The sequence below is a fragment of the Cnephaeus nilssonii genome (genome assembly GCF_951640355.1).
Source record: "Cnephaeus nilssonii genome assembly, chromosome: 3".
Lineage (NCBI taxonomy): Eukaryota > Metazoa > Chordata > Mammalia > Chiroptera > Vespertilionidae > Cnephaeus > Cnephaeus nilssonii.
This window is the reverse complement of record NC_137074.1, coordinates 46,523,363-46,541,819: the sequence shown is the minus strand read 5'-3', so window position 1 is coordinate 46,541,819 and position 18,457 is coordinate 46,523,363. Positions and strand designations below refer to the sequence as shown.

Genomic DNA, 18,457 nt, shown 5'->3' with positions numbered 1-18,457 from the left:
CCCAGTCTTCGTCCATGCATCAATGAAAAAGGTGATTTTTTTTTCTGAATTGGATAATAGTTGATAATTATTTTTGAATGGTGGGGGAATATTTCCTTAATATATTTTGTGCTGCTATAATATCATAGCCACAGACATGACACACTTGTAAATTTAATCTGCATTCTTAACATATTCTCATTACTCTCTTAAGTTTAGACAATCAAAAAAATAAATCAAGCTCTGATTTATGGAATTTGCTGATTCCCATTGTGTAATCACTGCCACCAGGTTTAATTCCAAGCTGCCAACGTGACATCACTATATTTGCAGTTGGGAAGAGATGTGCAGTTGTACACCATCATATAGTATTTCCATCACACAAATGTTACAGGCAGAAATAACACAAAAAGTGTATGTAATAGTAAAATGAAGTAAAGTAATCAGAAAGTGAGGAATTTTGAGTATATTACCATTGTTTTAAATTTAATTTATTTGGTTAGAAACTTTATATAATTTATTATTAATAATTAACAACTGACTCTCAAAATTTCTGAAATTGTACCATTCACCTCTCGTGAACTGCTGTGAACCAGCCACGGAATGCCACTGGATCAGACCCTCTTCACTCCAGGTACAAGGATTACTGAGCTATTCTGCTGGAATTGCCAGTGATCATGATACCAAGACAGGAAACTCATTGAACCAATTAAGCATCTGAAATGGAGTTTGATTTCATTCTCCGTTTAATATTATGGATTCTGCAGTAGAAAAGAGGTGCCTCTTCCCCTTATTATATGAATATTTTACATATCATTGTTAAGACAATGGTGTTCCTAATATTTTCCTGGTGGGTGAAGAAAAAGTCACTCAGACACTAGAGTTCCAGGGCAGCACAGCGAGGTAACCACCTTCATGGTGTCATCTGCAATGAATGTCCTTACAGATACTTTAAGATTTGGGAGCAAATGGAACAGTTATTAAAGTCATAGGGACTTAAGTTTTAACCATAGTTGTTTTTTTGTTTGTTTTAATATATTTTTTACTAGAGGCCCAGTGCACAAAATTTGTGCATGGGAGGGGTGTCCTCCAGCCCAGCCTGTACCCTCTCCAATCTGAGACCCCTTGAGGGATGTCTGACTGCATGTTTAGGCCTGTCAGATATCCCTCTCACAATCCAGGACTGCTGGCTCCCAACCGCTCGCCTGCCTGCCTGCCTGATTGCCCCTAACTGCTTCTGCCTGCCAGCCTGATCACCCCCTAACCACTCCCCTGCCAACCTGATCAATGGCTAACTGCATGCTGCTGGCCCGATTGCCCCTAAATGCCCTCCCTGCTGGCCTGGTCGCCCCCAACTGCCCTCTCCTGCTGGCCTGGTCGCCCCCAACTGCCCTCTCCTGCAGGCCTGGTCCCTCCCAATTGCCCTCCCCTGCAGGCCTTGTCCCTCCCAACTGCCCTCCCCTGCAGGTCTGTTCCCCCCCTCCCTCAACTGCCCTCCCCTGCAGGCCTGGGTCCCTCCCAACTGTCATCCCCTGCAGGCCTGGTTGCCCTCAACTGCCCTCCCCTGCTGGCCTGGTCATCCATAACTGCCCTCCCTGCAGGCCTGATCGCCCCCAACTTCTCTCCCTTGCAGGCCTGTTCCCTCCCAACTACCCTACCCTGCTGGCCTGATTGCCCACAACTGCCCTCCCCTGCTTGCCATCTTGTGGTGGCCATCTTGTGTCCACATGGGGGCAGCCATCTTTGTCTACATGGGGGTGGCCATCTTGTATGTTGGAGTGATGGTCAATTTGAATATTACCTCTTTCTTATATAGGATTGATTTAAGAGAGGAAGGGAGAGGGAGAGAGAGAGAAACATCAATGATGAGAGAGAATCATTGATTAACTGCCTCCTGCATGGCCCCTACTGGTGATCAAGCCCACAACCCAGGCATGTGCCCTTGATCAGAATCAAACCTGGACCCTTTGGTCCTCAGGCTGATGCTCTATCCACTGAGCTAAACCAACTAGGGTAAACTTAGGTGTTTGTTTTTTTTTAAATCCTAATTGGACAGGCAGCCTGTCTTTTCTATTCTGCATCCTTTTCCTGTTTTTCTGCTGATATTATTGTACACAAGATAAAATTCAAACTGTATATGTTGACTTCATTTATCCTCTTTCCTAATCTTCCTTTATGTTCTACCCAGAGTGGGATGGTTAGCAGCCTTATGTGGTTGAAGAGAGATTGCCTGTAAGAGCCAGAGATTGGAACCAGAGAGTTCAGTTAGGAAGCAAATGCAATAGTCCTTGAGATCAATTATGAGAGCCTGACCTAAGGTAGCCATAGTGATGGCTGAGTGAAGTGATGAGCCTGGGAAACAGTTGTCATACCATCATCCATGGGGCACTATGAAACTTTACTTTCTAACTGGATATGTCAATTATCTTGCATGACAACCAGAAGAAATTCTTCCACAGATCCATCTCCTATTCTGTTATAGAGGTGTCAAGGAAAATGCTAGATTTCCACTTTCCTTCACTGAGTCATAACTACTCACTCTGTCAAGAGCCAGAAGCCTTGAATTTTCTCTCCAGAAGTCTTGGCTATGTGGCCTTTCAAGTCTTCCATGGCAGTCTCAATGGTCCCCGGCTGAGTGGGAAAAAGAAAATACCTAGTTTAGAGAAGACTGAAAGGCTTTGTGCTTGTGATTAGTTACTATGTTTCTGCAGCTTCTCCAAAAAGCTGAGCAGGAAAGATAGTTTTTATATTTGCCTATTTGCTCTAGGCACTTCCTGCTGGAGAGCTTAGCCTTGAACTCTATACTTACTAAGCTGCTTTCCTTGGGTGAGATCAAAGTGATCCAATTCCTATCTTCCATAACCTTACTCACACTTTCTCATAGAAATAAAGACAGCCATTTTCAGAGGACCAGTTTTTCTGAACAAATATATTTATCAGGAAGTTCAAAGCATTTAGTAATGTATGTATTTTTTAAATCAAACCTTTCTCTCTTCAAAGAGCACATGGCAATAAAACACCAGAGAGAAGCCTTCCAAAATTCTGACCATAATTTTACGTCTCTAGGAAATAAACTCTTTTGTCTCCTTACATCACATTCTTCACCCTTCTCCAAGCGGCGTTCCTACTTATGCGCCTACCTCTAACTTGGAAATTGATGAATCCCTGTCCTAATTGGAAATGTGTAGACCCTCCAGCTCAGTGATTTTTTAAACAGCAGTGCACATCAGAACTACCTGAAATGTGTTTTAAAACACAGATGCCTGGGCACTGTCCCCAGGGTTTCTGATTCATTGGGTCTGAAGTGGGCTTGATATCTGGCATTTTTGTCAAGTTCCCAGGTGATACGGTTGATGTGGGACACTACTATGAGAGCCATTGGTCTCTAGACAGTTATTCTAAACATAGGCTGCACATCAGAAAAACCAAGGAAGCTTTGAAAAAATCCTAATGCCCATGTTGTGCATCAAGCCAATTATATCAGACACTCAGTGAATGGGACTCACATATCAGTATATCAGTATTTTTTAAAGCATCCCAGATGACTCCAATGTGTAGCCAAGGTTGAGAATGACTATAGCCTAGGGCTTATTTAGTCTAAAACATTTCATTTTATAGGTGTAGAAATAGAGTCCAGTGTGGGCAAGTAACTTGTCAAGTTCACTCAGCTAGGAAGTGGCAGATATAAGAAACCCAGACCTTCAATTTCTGGGCCTACAAGGTAGTGCTGACCTCATTCCCAATTCTGGGCTACTGACAAGTAGCTTGCAAATTTCATATATTCTCTATATAATATGGCTTTAATGCCTTATTTTGTCTATGCATTAACATTCCTAAAATTTCCAGCCTGAGACCCTTCTCTCACAAAAGAAAACAGGGACACTGGCCTGGCTATCGAATATCTTTTCCTCCTAGAGACGGGGTGGTAGTAGGATTTTGGTTTGCGTGTCTTCTCCGTCTATGATCAAAGGCTTTCCAACATTTTTGCCACAGAATCCATTGGTCAAGAAAAAATTTTATATAAGAATCCATATATGACAAATGGGAACAGAATGGAGCTGCCTCAGATAAGTGGGAGTAAAGGTATAGAGCTTCATATACTTGGCTCCATAGCAGCACTACTGAGAGACGGCAGCAGGCGCAGTGGGCCAGGATGAGCGTGAGCAGCATGGCAACCGGCCCCAGTTCTGGCTCTTCCCTGGCTGCCTACAGCTTTGTGCACTGCTATATCCCTCTCACAATTCAGAACCCCTCGGGGGCTTAAACTGGCAGTTGAACATCCCCTGAGGGGTCCCGGATTTTGAGAGGGCACAGGCCAGGCTGAGGGATACCCCCAATGCACAGATTTTGTGCACCAAGCCTCTAGTTGGTACTATAATAAACTTCAGTCACTTAGTGTTGGAAATGAAATAAAAATGTGTCCACACTGTGACTTGGGTTGAGGACATGGTATAAATCTCAGCCTTTCCACTTGCTGTGAGACCTGTGTCAAGTCATTTTGTCATTATATATATCAGTTTACTCATTTGTTGGGTGGATAATATTAGTTATAACAGAGCTGTTGGGAGAGGCCAAGAACATTTGGTAATTTGGTAACACTGAATAATGAAAGACTTTATTACCATACTTATTGATAATATAAGTAGAATGTAAATACTTATGTCAGGATATGGGGATTAAATGGTTACTGCAACAGAACAAGTCACTCTGAGATTCCTTATAGCCTAATAGAAAATAGTGACAAAATAATATGTCCTCATCATCTGGTGAAAGAAATCTTATCAAGGCAATCCACATATAATTATAATTATAAATTTTAAAGAACAACTCACTGGAGGGGATCCTTATTTTTAAGTCACAAATAGCATAATGGACAATATCTTCTCTAACAGTCTAGCACTAATATCTCCAGTCAAAACAAATCTACTAAGAGAATTTCAAAGACCTATGTATTTTGTGTCCTTGCTTTTTCTTGATCTGGACTAGCCTGGGGTCAGTTGTCACACAAACAATACTCATGTCTGCTGTTAAATTTTCCCTGTGTACTCAACTCCTTAACTAGATAGTGAGAGGAAGGAATAGAAGGGAATGCTCCTAGAGACTTAGATACAAGAATATTTGTCCTGTGGCTGTCATAATGTCCAGATAGGATTGCTTTGTGGTCAATATGTAAGACAAGAAAGCAATCTCTAAATTGTAATATGATTTGTAAATTCTGAGAAAATGTGTCTTTCCCTGAAAATGAAGGAAATGCATCTTATTTTATTACTGTGAAGTATCTGCCCTTAGAAACATCATCTTTATTATAATCTTCAAGGGATTTTATTGTAAGGAGGGGAGTTGAGAAACCTTTTTTTCAGTGAGATATATAATTTCCAGATCAGAAAAAAAGCTAACACAGACAATAACAATACAACTAATATATTTAGCTTTTCCCGATGCAAGAGCAAGACACAGGGAACCCTATAGTAAGAAGAGAAGGAAAGAGAGAGAGTATGAAAGCCAAATTAGTATCATGAAAGCAACGACATCTTGCTACACAATGGGAAGTCCCAAACCTGCTTATTAAAGTCTCCTTGCTTACAATAGAACACAGGCTATAAAAAGGCCATGAGGAACCATTAATTAAATATTAAAAGATCAAATAGTTTTAGTCCCAGTAGTTTATATTTAATTTACATTCTCAAGTATAAATTTAGAGATAATTTCCCATCCCTAATCGCTTCAACTTTCTGATAAGATATCTGCAAATATAGAGTCCTACAGGGAGCTTAAAAATATCTTTCCTCAAGTGGGTCAAGTATTGTTTCTTTCATAAGAAGTTGCCTTTGAATATATCTCCACAATAAAGTGATTATCATAATATACCTCCAGTTATTAGTCTTGAGGAGTACTTTTGTTAGCCTTGAGGCCTTTTTTTTAGACATGGCTGAGCAATAATAGCAGATGAACTACCATAGGAGGAAAAGGTTATCCAAGCTGATGAGAGTCTCAATGTACACTTAAAAAATGAGATGGTCTCTTTTGCCACCAGTTGTTGTAGCCTATGAGCTATCCAGGACAGTGTTGACAAGCATGTTAAAAAAAATGGAAAAGATCTCTAAGTAGGAAGGAGAGTTCAAGACAGAGATGAGTGCTAGAAACCAATGACATAGTCTCTATTGATTCAAATGCTAGAAGTTTAAAATATCATTTTTATCACCTGTGTATACAAACTCCATCCTCATTACCCACCCATCCATTTACTTTCCCAACTCCAATGCATAGGAATGAGAGCTCAGCTCCAGACTGCAGCGATAGGGTTAAGATTTAAAAGTTCCTACTCCCACACTATAATACCAGCACCTCTGTGTAGACCCTTGAATTTCAGAATATTCTCACCATGCCTTTCCACTCTGCCACCCATGTTTACAGAATATAACAAATATCCACTCTGGGCTCACAGCTTTAAATTCTAGCTGCTCTGGTTCTCTCTCCATAGGACATTAATTCCTTGAGGTCAGGTTAATTAATTCCTTGAGGTCATTAATTCCTTGAATTCATGTTATGATATGTTATAACATGCAGTCCTAAACACAAGACTGAGGAGGCAAAGATCCATGGAGAATGGAGGACCTGCTTCTCCTTAGTCCTACCTGTTGATCAAAAATAAACTTTCTTAATTTATCTGAAATTCAGATCCTTCATCTGAAAAATGGGGATTAAGAGATCTCCTTCTCAAACATCATAAAGTAGGTACCAGTGATTTGAGGATGGTAACAGAGTGAACAACGAGCCATCTGTGAATTAAAAGGAAAAGAATGAATGCTATTGAGGTGTTGTAATAACTATTACAATAAAGTTACTTGGCAAAGTCTAAAAAACAAAAGATATTTCCTTCACAATTTTTATTTTATTTATTTATTTTTAATATATTTTTATTGATTTTAGAGAGGGAGTGAGAGGGAGAGAATGATAGAAACATCAATTGATTGGCTGCCTCCTGCACACACCTTACTGGGGATCAAGCCTGCAACCTGAGCATGTGCCCTGACTGGGAATCAAACCCCATGACCTCCTGGTTCATAGATTGATGCTCAACCACTGAGCCATGCCAGCTGGGCTCTTTTACATTTTTTAGATGAGATAACAAATGTGAAAACACTTGGTAAAATATGTGGTATACAGAAAGACATTAGGATTTTTTAAAGAAGTCTTATGTAGCATTTAAGAGTACCAATGACTTTACCCGTGTAACGAAGTACTTCCGGGAGACATTAGCCCCGTGATAAGGATTGGGGTAGAGTGTTGATTCGGTGACACTTGGCTGCTTTGAAATCTGCTTTGGTACTGGGTCCTTGCCTGGATCTCCCTCCTCCATGGACAGTCGATCAGTCTCTGAGGGTTGGTCATCTCCCTCTTGTTTCAGAGACACGGGTTGAAATCCTTCAAAACTCCCAATCGTTGACATTTCTTTAGTTTAAAATAAAGGAAAAAACAATCTTGTCAATAAAAAAACAAGTCACCTAGGTACATGAGCATATGATGTTCCTGAAACTGACAATTCCCACTTCCCTACCTCCACCCACACACACATTAACTAAACAGAGGCATTGATCAATAAAATTCAAAGACTAAGACTCCACAATCCTGGAGGGCTATTCTTTGGACAGAGAAATGGATGTTGTTCCCAGGTAGTGTGGCTCAGCAGTTGAGTTTCAACCTATGAACCAGAAGGTTTCAGCTCGATTCCCAATCAGGGCACATGCCTGGGTTGTGGGCTCAATCCCCAGTGTGGGATGTACAGGAGGCAGCCAATCAATTATTTGCGCTCATCATTGATGTTCCCATCTCTCTCTCCCTCTCCCTTCCTCTCTGATATCAATAAAAAAAATTTTTTTAAAGAAGGAAATGGAGGTTGCAAGTACTTTTGTTTTTTATCTTTAATCCCCCCCCCCCCCATACAGGCAGCTGAATAAGGGAAGAGCTGTGTGAAATAATTATCAAACATTTTTGTTCAAGATTTCATAGCATTTCTACCAAACAATCCACCAGCCTGCAAGCTTATTTAAGAGTTAAAAGCAAGGATAATGCAACTTCTTTTGTAACTTTTGGGTAGCAATAAGGCACACAAGCACTTAAAACTGAGCACATTTTTTAGCTGAAACATTGCAATTCTAAAAATGAGTCCTAAGAAAATAATTTAGATAAATGTTCAAAGTCATAAATATAGAAGGTTGTTCATCACAATACCTATTATGTCTAATAGTAGACAAATATACAACTTTAGGTCTAGCAGCAAAACATTGGATATAATAGCAACATCATATACTCACACAACATTTTATCTAATACCAAAAAGAAACTAAGTACTATCTGTTGGAAATTTGCTAAATAAGATATCCTGGAGGGTTATAACATGCAGTGAAATATAATGTAGTCACTGAAAGTGTAAGTGTATATTTTTATTGTGGAAAGATGTTCAAAATATATTGTAAATGCAAAAAGTAGGTTATAAAATATTATGAATAAGAATAAAAGAATACTTGGGCTTATGTATATGCATGTATTGTATGAGAGGGGCTGGAAAAAGTTTAAAAAGATGTAAAAATTTAACATTAATAATGATTATCTCTGGATGATAAGGCTTTAAATAATTTTTATTTTTTGTTTTGAGAAGTCTCTAGGTGCTTAAAATGATTTTACAGGAATGGGCAAAAACAGGTTTATAGTTGTTCATATGAAAAAGGCAAATAATACAGATAAATAATATAACAATCTCAGATAATAAAGAGGTAATATGCAAATTGACTGCCATGCCCTCACACAAGATGACCACCCCCATGTGGTCCAAGATGGCCACCACAAGATGGCTGGCAGGGGAGGGCAGTTGTGGGTTACCAGGCCAGCAGGGGAGGGCAGTTAGCAGTGACAAGGACAGCCGGGGTGGGCAGTTGTGGGGGGGACTAGGCCTGCAGGGGATGGCAGTTAGGAGCAACCAGGTTGGCAGGGGAGGGCAGTTTGGGGGGACCAGGTTGGCAGGGGAGGGCAGTCGGGGAGAGCCAGGTTGGCAGGGGAGGGCAGTTAGGGGCGACCAGGCTGGCAGGGGAGGGCAGTTAGGGGTGACCTGGCCTGCAGGGGAGTGCAGTTGGGGGCAACCAGGCCAGCAGGGGAGGGCAGTTAGGGGCCACCAGTCCAGCAGGGGAGGGCAGTTGGGAGCTATTGGGCTGGCAGAGGGGAGCAGTTAGGCATCAATCAGGCTGGCAGGGGAGTAGTTAAGGGGTGATCAGGCTGGCAGGCAGAAGTTGTTAGGGTAATCAGGCAGGCTGACAGGCAAGTGTTTGGGAGCCAGCAGTCCTGGATTGTGAGAGGGATGTCTGACTGCCAATTTAGGCCCGATCCCTTTGGGACAGTCGGACATCCCCCGAGGGGTCCCAGATTGGAGAGGGCGCAGGCTGGGCTGAGCTGAGGGACACCCTGCCCAGCCCAGTGCACAAATTTTGTGCACCAGGCCTCTAGTTAATAGATAAAAATACAAAAATAAACTGTAAAGCTACTTTTGCCCACCCTTGTATATGGTCTTATATAAATAAAAACAAAATAAATTTATTTATATTTTGTAATAAAAAAACAACACAACACAAAACAAAAGGCACATGCTAACCTAGTAATAAGTGCCCCTAAATAAGGTCTCCATTTTCAGTCTGAGGCCACATAGTCATCCCTATAGTAAGCATACTACCAGTGCCATATGGAAGGAGGGTCTCACACTCTGCTTCACCATATAACCAGAAGTGCCATCTTATTCTCAGGGCTGCCACAGTGTTCTTAGTCAGACAAACTTATTTCCTCAGTTCTTGTGAAATGCCAGTAAGTGAGAAACAGCCCCTATTCCCAGCAACTTTACATTCTTGAAAGAGGGATTAATTAGAGTATTCAATAGAGGTAAAAATACTATGAACATATCATTTGTTGCCTAAACCTGGACACTTTTGAAGGTGAAAGTGTGCTATAAATAATTATGCCAGGATGGTGGGAGTAACTGGGATTGTCTCAGGCAAATGTGGACATAGTGTCATCCTGAGAGGGTTTGAATGTAGGAGAAAACACAGAACTCATGAATGAAAAGCCCTCTGCAGATCACATTACAGGTTATTTCACCTGATCCACCCAGCAAGCATTGGAGGATGATTTCATCTCCATGTGAAAAGCACAGAGTTGGATTATTTCAGAAACACTTGTAAAATTGTGGCAGCGCTTACACTCCCACCCAGGACTCCCAAACATGCTTTGATTTCAGCATACCCACCATGATACACACTATTTTACATCAGGAGGGGATTTGCTGGATTTTCAGGTAATTTTTTTAAAAGTGGGGTATACAAAAGGCAAAGAGAGATTGGCTTTTGGGAAATACAAAACAAACAGGAAGAAGCAGAAAAAAATTAGTGTGCATGTGTGTATGTGTGTGAGAGAGAGAGAGAGAGAGAGAGAGAGAGAGAGAGAGAGAATCAGTGAGACATTGGCCTCCCTGGCAGTCACAGGCTCTATCATGCGGGTCTGCCACCTCTGCCAGAGTAGGTGTTGGAAGGAAGTGCATTTCTAGAGTTCCCTGTGAAGGAAAGTTTGTGCCTTTGGGGAAGGAAAGCCTGCTTCTGTATTTGCTGCACTCTGTGAACAAGCTCCTAACAACAGACATCTGCTCAAGACTCCTGTGCCTGGAAAACAGAGGGAGGATTTAATTAGCACCACTTCCTCTCCCTCAGGCTGTCTCCTCTGGAAACACTTGAAGAGAAGCAGAGCACTTTGGAGACTGAGAAGTTTGAGATCCAGGAAAGAAGGAAACTGAGCTTTAGTTAAATTCGAATAGCCATGACTAATGGGAAAGTTGAACCCAATCACCTCAATTCAAAATGATTCCAGCTCTCTTCCAGCCATGGGGACATCTTTGTAAGGACATGTAACTTCTTCAACAACTTCCCCCATAGCAGAGGAGCAACATGCATCTAAGCAGCCCACTCCATTCTTCATTGCCACCTGCCCAGATAATGTTTATTCCCAATTCAATAATATGTGCCCTTCTACTGCTATGTAAATAGATCATATACATTCAAGTACTAAAAGCATATTAATACTGGTAACAAATCCAGCCAAATCCAAATGTTTCTATTGCTTTATGTGAATAATTACTAGTATGCCTCACAACAGACCTATCTAGAGCCATTTACAATTGAAAATCATTGTTCTCTAAGATTGCCCAGTAAATTTACCTTAGCAGTTAGTGCTAAAGAGAGTACAATTTCTAACAGAAGCAAAGGGTCAAAGCTTAGAAAGATAATTATGTTCATACTTTTTTACCTTATTTTCTCATTCCAGGGAATTAATGTAATGAAAATTATCCTAAAAAAGGAAAAGACTACAATATTGCTTATTATATGTGTTAATAAAAAATTGAAGACCAGTTAATACCTAATGGCCAAGACATTTCTAATTCTATCCAATCGATATTGTGCAAATACTTAAAATAATGTGAGTGGGATAATCCAAGATGGCAGCAGATTAGGTAGAAGCTACACTCACCTCCTTTCAGGACCAAACTGAAATTACAACTAGATTATAGTGCAATCATCCTGAATCACCAACTGAAGACCAGCTGAAGAGAAGTCTTATAAGCAAGGATTTACAGAAGAAGCCAAATTGAGATTGTAGGAAGGGCAGAAACACAAAAAGGGCTGGGCTCACTCTCATTGTGGCTGAGGTTCTCAGGGTATATCTCAGCTGCAGGGGGTTCCCCCTGAGAAGTGGGGGGCTTAAACCCCAAGCTGGGCTCCCCAGCCCAGAGCACCAGAACCAGGAAAATTTGCCCACATAACATCTGGTTGTGAAAAGCAGCAGGGTTTTGGTCCATCAGGGAGAGATAGATGTCTGCTAGAGACCCCTCTTAAAAAGTCAATGCACAAGATTTTGTTTGCAGTCACCCACCCTGGACTCTGGCAGAGGGAAGGTGGAGAGGACTAGAGTCCTGTGAAGAGTCTGGTGCTTGTGGCTCTGGGGAGGGAGCTTGAGGGACAGCTGCTAGGATCCCTGTGCTGAATCATTCTTCCATACAACAGATGCCATTTTTCCTGAGTGGAGCACTCCCCTCTGTGTGGCATTAGCCTATGAGAATACAATAGACCCACTATCTGGACTACCTCTCACCCTACCTTTTGGAGCTTACACCCTGCTGAGGAGTCAGTTGCCTTGGCCAGAGTGTAGAGATTAGGGCAGACTGAGGAGGTGTCTGACTGAGTTTAGTGGTTTTCAGGTGGGGACCATTCCCCTCCTTTCCCAAGAACCTGACTAGTGCTTCCTTCTTATGGGAGATCCAATAGAAACATCCTCCAGGCTTCCTGGCAGACCCACCCTCCAGTCTCCAGAGGCCCCACCCACCTGACTCCTACTGGCTCCATCCTCCCAAGGGCTGTGCAAAATACAGGACAGACTGAGTGGTGTAGCTCTGGGGTAGAGACCACAAACCCCACCTTCTCTGAAACCAGACCAAAACCCCCCACTGATGGGTCAGCCACTCACTTCTATTTGGTGACTCACTGTGAACCTACCTCATGAAACTCAAGTCCCATTGGCTCTTCCAGTGACTGAGCCTAATAGGCAGCCAGCAGATGGAGGAAGACAGGTGGATCTTGGGTGTTTTGGAACTTTTGCCAACCTGCCCTGGTTCTGGTACTGGTAAAAATGGGCCTTGGTGCAGAGCTTGGTATTTCCCTTACACACCCAGGCCTAGCCGAGGCAACCACAAACTGTGGATCACTTGTAGCTTCAAATAAGTTTCCCAAGACCAGTCACAGGCAGTGTCTGACATTGGCCTGCACCATAGTCCCTCCCAAGAGACCCAGAACCAACACAACTAGTGGCCAACTTCAGACAACATCAGAGCAGGATCCAACAAGCTTCACAAGCAAGCATAGCCAAAGGAAGATCTCAGAAGGCACCAACCCCTCATAAGGCAAATTTTGTTTTGTGTAGTCAGCACCTGCACAACAGCTCACATGCCATGATTAGGGTTGAACCTCAGAGTGCGCCAAACTGGTCAATCCCAGATACCAATAAGCCAATAGCAATCAAGACTCAAATACCATAGGAGGGTCCACATAACCCACACAAGGGACATTCCAGGAGCATCCAGATAAGGTGACCAAGGAGATTGCACCACTGCATCACAGGTGACCTTCTACATAGGCCACCCTACAAAGACTGATAGTCATAGCAGATCTATCTAACACATAGAAACAAACACAAAGAGGTGAACAAAATTGAGAGACAAAGGAACATACCCCAAATGAAAGAACAGGAAAGAAATATCCCCCCAAAAGTGCTAAGTGAAATGGAGGCAAGCAATTTATCAGATATAGAGTTCAAAGTAATGGTTATAAGGATGCTCAATAGCATGAAAAAGGACATAGAAAGCATTAAAAAGAGTCATAAATAAGAATACAATATCTGAAATGAAGAATAGACTGGAAGATTGGATGAAGCAGAGGATCAAATCAGCTATTTGGAAGACAAAGTAGAAAAAAATAAACAAACAACCAGAGCAGCAGAAAGAAAATATAACTTTAAAAATGAGGAGGACAGTTTAAAGGACCTTCAGGACAACTTGAAGCATAACAACATCTGCATCATAGGGATACCAGAAAGAGAAGAAATAATGCAAGGGATTGAGAACCTATATGAAGGGATTGCAAACCTGTATGAATAAATACTTACTGGAGGATAAAGACGCATAAGTCCAGGAAATGTAGAGTCCCAAACAAGAGGCCCCACTAATACACATCATAATTAAAATGGCAAAGGTTAAAGACAAAGAGAGAATCTTAAAAGTTGCAAGAGAAAAACTATTACCTACAAGGTAGCTTACATGAGACTGTCAGCTGATTTCTCAATAGAAACTTTGCTTTCTTAAAAATAAAAAAGAGATCCAGCATAATTGATCCCCAGGTGGATAAATAACAACCTTGAGATCTAATGAGCTTAAAAGGAGTAGCTGGCTTCACTAAGTGGCCACAATTCCAGCCAGGGGCAAAGAAAGGGGGAGGTAGGGGATGTTTTTTTCCCTCTCCCAGGAGTAAAAAATAAAGAACAGTTTGGACATAACAAAAAGTTTCATAGTTTTGAACAAGAAAACAGGATTGACATTAAGCAGAGACACTGGTGAAACTCAGGGCTATTTCATGATGAACCTCTTCTCAAGGGCCACGCCATTCTTCATTTCTTCAGCACTGCTTCCTCCTTTCCCATCTAGCTTTAAGAAGTCCTTCTTGGATTCTTGCTCTGTCTGCCTACCTGGCAACCTTGCACAGCTAGGCTCTTCTTTGCTTTCTTCACTTGCCAAGTTTGTCTCCTGATGTCTCCATAAGTCTCCATGAAATTGTTTTAAACCTCTGCAATCCTCTTGTGGGGTCTGTGACTTGCACAGAGCTTTTAGAGTATTAAAAACTCCTTCAGGGTCCTCATTACTACCTATCTGGCTCCTTAGGAAGACAAAATTTCTAGTTAGAAAACACTCATATATTTCTAACTTCCACATTGTATAAATGAAGAAATTGAGGCCCAGATGGGTTATGTGTCTCCCTTGAACTCTCAGTTTAGCCACTTAAAATTTAGTTAAAGATAATAAGAAGGAAGTTATGGTTACTGCAGGATTTAAAATATTGTCTCCAGAGAAACACTTGTGGGCAGACTAGGAGCTTAGGAAAGTCTATGGTTTGTTAACAAGAACTGCTACCTTCTTGCAGGTGGGGCAGTGCTGGGCGGGGGGGAGGGAGTGTGGGAGTTAATTCCCATGGTTTGTGTTATATTCAAAGCTGGCAACTGTGTTTTTCAGATGATGACATCTCCATCCACCTGAAGGGGTTAACATTCTCCAGGCATATCCCCAAAATAAAAATCCACTTTTAATTTTGACATTTTGTAAAGGTAATTTATGTGAATTTATGTGTGCAGCCTTTCCCGAGTCTCTGTGCGAACAGTTACGGGATGTGCAGTGGATAAACAACAATACTCTAACGCCTTGAAACTCTCCAACAAGCCCTCCTCTGTGCCAGCTCAGATAAGAAAATTGGCAAACAATTCATCACCATTTCACATTTTGTACATTAGTGATAACAAGCTGGCAGGGCTGCTCTGTGTCCAGGGGAAAGTGGAATTGATGGATAGTCTCTATGCTTCCAGCTTCTCCCCTGCCATGCAGGACCCTCGGGTCTGCTATAAGTGCTTTAGTGGGGGAGAATACAGGACCAGGATAAATAAATGTGGATCTCCACTCTCTCCCTCACTCACTGGGTCACCCTGGGCAATGGCCTCCCCTCTCTGCACCTCAGGTTCCGAATCTACAAAATGAGAAGCCAGACTTTACAGTTAGCAAATTATACTCCTAGGAATGACTAACCCTTTTTAATCAATAGAGATCCATTTATCTGTTTCTGGACATCTTCTGAAGCTTTCATGGGGGGTGAGGGTGAAATGTATTAACGTTTGAAAACTGTTGGACTAAATTATTCCTAAGTTTCCTTCCAACTCAATCCTCACTCCATAAGATTTAAAAAAAAATAGTTTTATTGATTTTTAGAGAAAGAGGAAGAGAGAGGGACAGAGAAAGAGAAACATCCATGTGAAGGCACAACATTGATTGGCTACCTTCTCCATGCCCCATACCCTTACCAAAAGGTGTAGGAGAAGGCACCCAACCAACTAAACCACACCAGCCAGAGCATTCCAAAAATGTTTATTTTTTCTTCAGTGCCCAGAATATTCTAGATCTAAGCCTATAGAGGTTTCTCATATATGGTTTCCCTCATCTTATCTTCATTAAGTGGCTCCAATTGACAAAAAGTAGCTCCCTTGTGATTAAAATTCTGTGGGGTCAGAGGAGGAGATTTATAATGGTAGTCACAAATTTGAGCACCTATTGCTAAGATTCTGGGACATTTGGCTTCTGACTTTTGCTAACATAAATGCTTATCCACCTTGATGAGAACTGCTAGGGACATCAATAGCAGAGCAGTGAGCACCTCACCCAGGTGAGGCCAGGGCCAGAGACATGCTAGAGCCTCAGTAACTATTCTGGCATTGAAGAAGGGAAAAAATTAGAGGTTAGCTGAGCTCCTCACACAAGATGTTAATTTTTAGAGTAGTTTCATGAAAATGTATACAAAAAATAATCCTATATAATAAAAGGCTAATATGCAAATTGACCGAACAGCAGAATGCAGAAGCTGCCCCCTGGTGGTCAGTGTGCTCCCATAGGGGGAGCACCGCTCAGCCAGTAGCCCTGAACTAGGCTTACAGCTGGTGAGTGCAGCAGCAGTGGTGGGAGCCTCTCCTGTCTCCGTGTCAGCACTAAGGATGTCTGACTGACGGCTTAGGCCCGCTTCTCCCCAGGCATCTCTCAAGGGCTCCCAGACTGCAAGAGGGTACAGGTCAAGCTGAGGGAATCCCCCCGAGTGCACACATTTCATGCACCGGGCCTCTAGTTAATAAAAATAAGAATATTAACTAGAGTACCTTGTGAGACTACAGAAATCTTGTGACTCCTGAGATTAATTCTCTTACACATTTCCAAGAACAATTCCACTGCTCACCCTGTAGGGACTATGGTAGCACTTGAGTCCATGACTCCTGTAGTTCTGTCACATTGTTCTGTGTTTACTTCCCTATCTTTACTCCCAGGCCATGAGAAACTCCAGAGCAGAAACTGTGCTGTATTTATCTTTAGCCAGTACTTGGCATGGGCCTGGTACAGAGTAGGCACTCAGTACAAGTTCTCAAACAGATGAATGGATGTCCTGCTGTCTCTGTTAAGTCTGAGATCTGAAGGCCAAGGCTTATGGCTGACCCACTCTTATTTGCACATTACCTCATCCCTCAGACATGAGTGCTCAGTAAAAGTTTGTGGACTGAGTAATGAAGCTCTGTGTGAGAAAAGAAGGGAAACATCTTCTGTACACACCCACACATACCCTCACACAGACACACACAGAAACACATGCCACAATCTTTCATCTATTCAAGTGCAAAGTCTAGTGGAGGTGATGGAAACATGAGCAGATAATTACAGGCTTACGTGATGGAGACATAGCAGGAGAACGTGCACAAAACACGGTGGAAACAGGAGATGGGAATAACAGGCTGGAGAGAGGGCACTGAGAGTGTGGAGAGGTAGAGGTGTGAATAAAGGCACCTCAGATCTGACTGCATATTAGAGGATGGGCAAGGACATTCCAGACAAAGGTGTGAAATGTGAAGAGGAGGGTGTGTTCAAAAGATAGCAGGTAATATGGTGTGCATAACTGAGATGCCCCCTGCCCAACTCCAGCCTCCATCCCTTGAAGACTTGGTAACACTTGCTCAAAACTATCACTATCCAACACAGTGAAAGTCTGAAATCTTACTCTCACCTCCACTGTATTCCCTTCAGTCACACCTCCTTCCCTGCTGGGACAGTTCTCTCCGATGCAGAGTATGGGCTCACACTGTACGGGTTCCACTTGCCTCAAGAATGTCCTGAGATCAACAACTTCATTAATGATTTAGAAATGTCATGGAGAGGTGAGTAACACTGTGTGTAGTCCAGCTTGGCACCATCCATCTGCTTCTCTCTTTCCAAGGTAATAATTTCTTTTTTCCTTGTGTCTGTGGTTATTATTTTAAATAATATATAATTTTACTCATATATCCAGGTCTCACAGGTTCTCTCCTTAAACTTCCCAAATTAATGGAGTTCCCCCTCAAAGATAAATCCTGGAGGTAGCTATTAATGTGAACTTGTACCAGGATGTGTGAGTCAGGGGAGCTCTGGCTGGAGATGTATTTAATAGTAGAAAGAAGCCAACCTGTAAGGCTGCATCCATGCAGTGACTTATCTCAGGCAGTAGCAAATTGGCAGGGAGGAAACAGAAAAGTGGTGGCATTTGAGGGAAGACAATAATGAGGTTAAATCACCAGCCTCTCCACTACCTTCCAAAAGACAGAATGAAAGGAAAGAGGGAAGGAAGGAAAGATAGAAGGAAGGAAGGAAGGAAAGAAGGAAGGAAGGAAGGAAGGAAGGAAGGAAGGAAGGAAGGAAGGAAGGAAGGAAGGAAGGAAGGAAGGAAGGGGCAACATGCAAGGAACTGCCCAGGATAAAGAGGTTAGTCCTGAAGAAGTACTTTGGAGTGGGGGGGGGGGGGGCTATAAGCCCTCAAATATTTTTTCCATGTACAAGTGAAAAAAAAAAAAGAACAGAGAAATCAAAGAATCAACTCAGGCCAACAATCCTTACTGCAGCTCTCACCTTTCTTCTCTCTCTGAGATAAACGGATCCTTGAGTTTGAATCTGCTAAACCAGATGGTGACAATGCTGAGACATTAGAACAAGCCCCTTTCCCGGGTATTGGGACAGACCAGGGGAGTGTGTGGATTCTGTCCAGCAGGGATTACTGCCTACCTACTGAGCATTACT

General features: G+C 42.2%; 1 protein-coding gene across 1 annotated transcript in view; it reads right to left on the bottom strand.

Annotated features, from left to right (window-relative positions):
* Nucleotides 1-18,457, bottom strand: part of TPRG1 (tumor protein p63 regulated 1) — a 220,360-nt gene that overhangs the window by 79,818 nt on the left and 122,085 nt on the right. The window contains exons 2-3 of the mRNA XM_079766616.1: nt 7,208-7,431; nt 2,519-2,610 (exon numbers count right to left, since the gene is read on the bottom strand). Coding sequence (XP_079622742.1) covers nt 2,519-2,610; nt 7,208-7,429 — 314 coding nt within the window. The 5' untranslated portion in view covers nt 7,430-7,431. The remainder of the gene's footprint in view (nt 1-2,518; nt 2,611-7,207; nt 7,432-18,457) is intronic.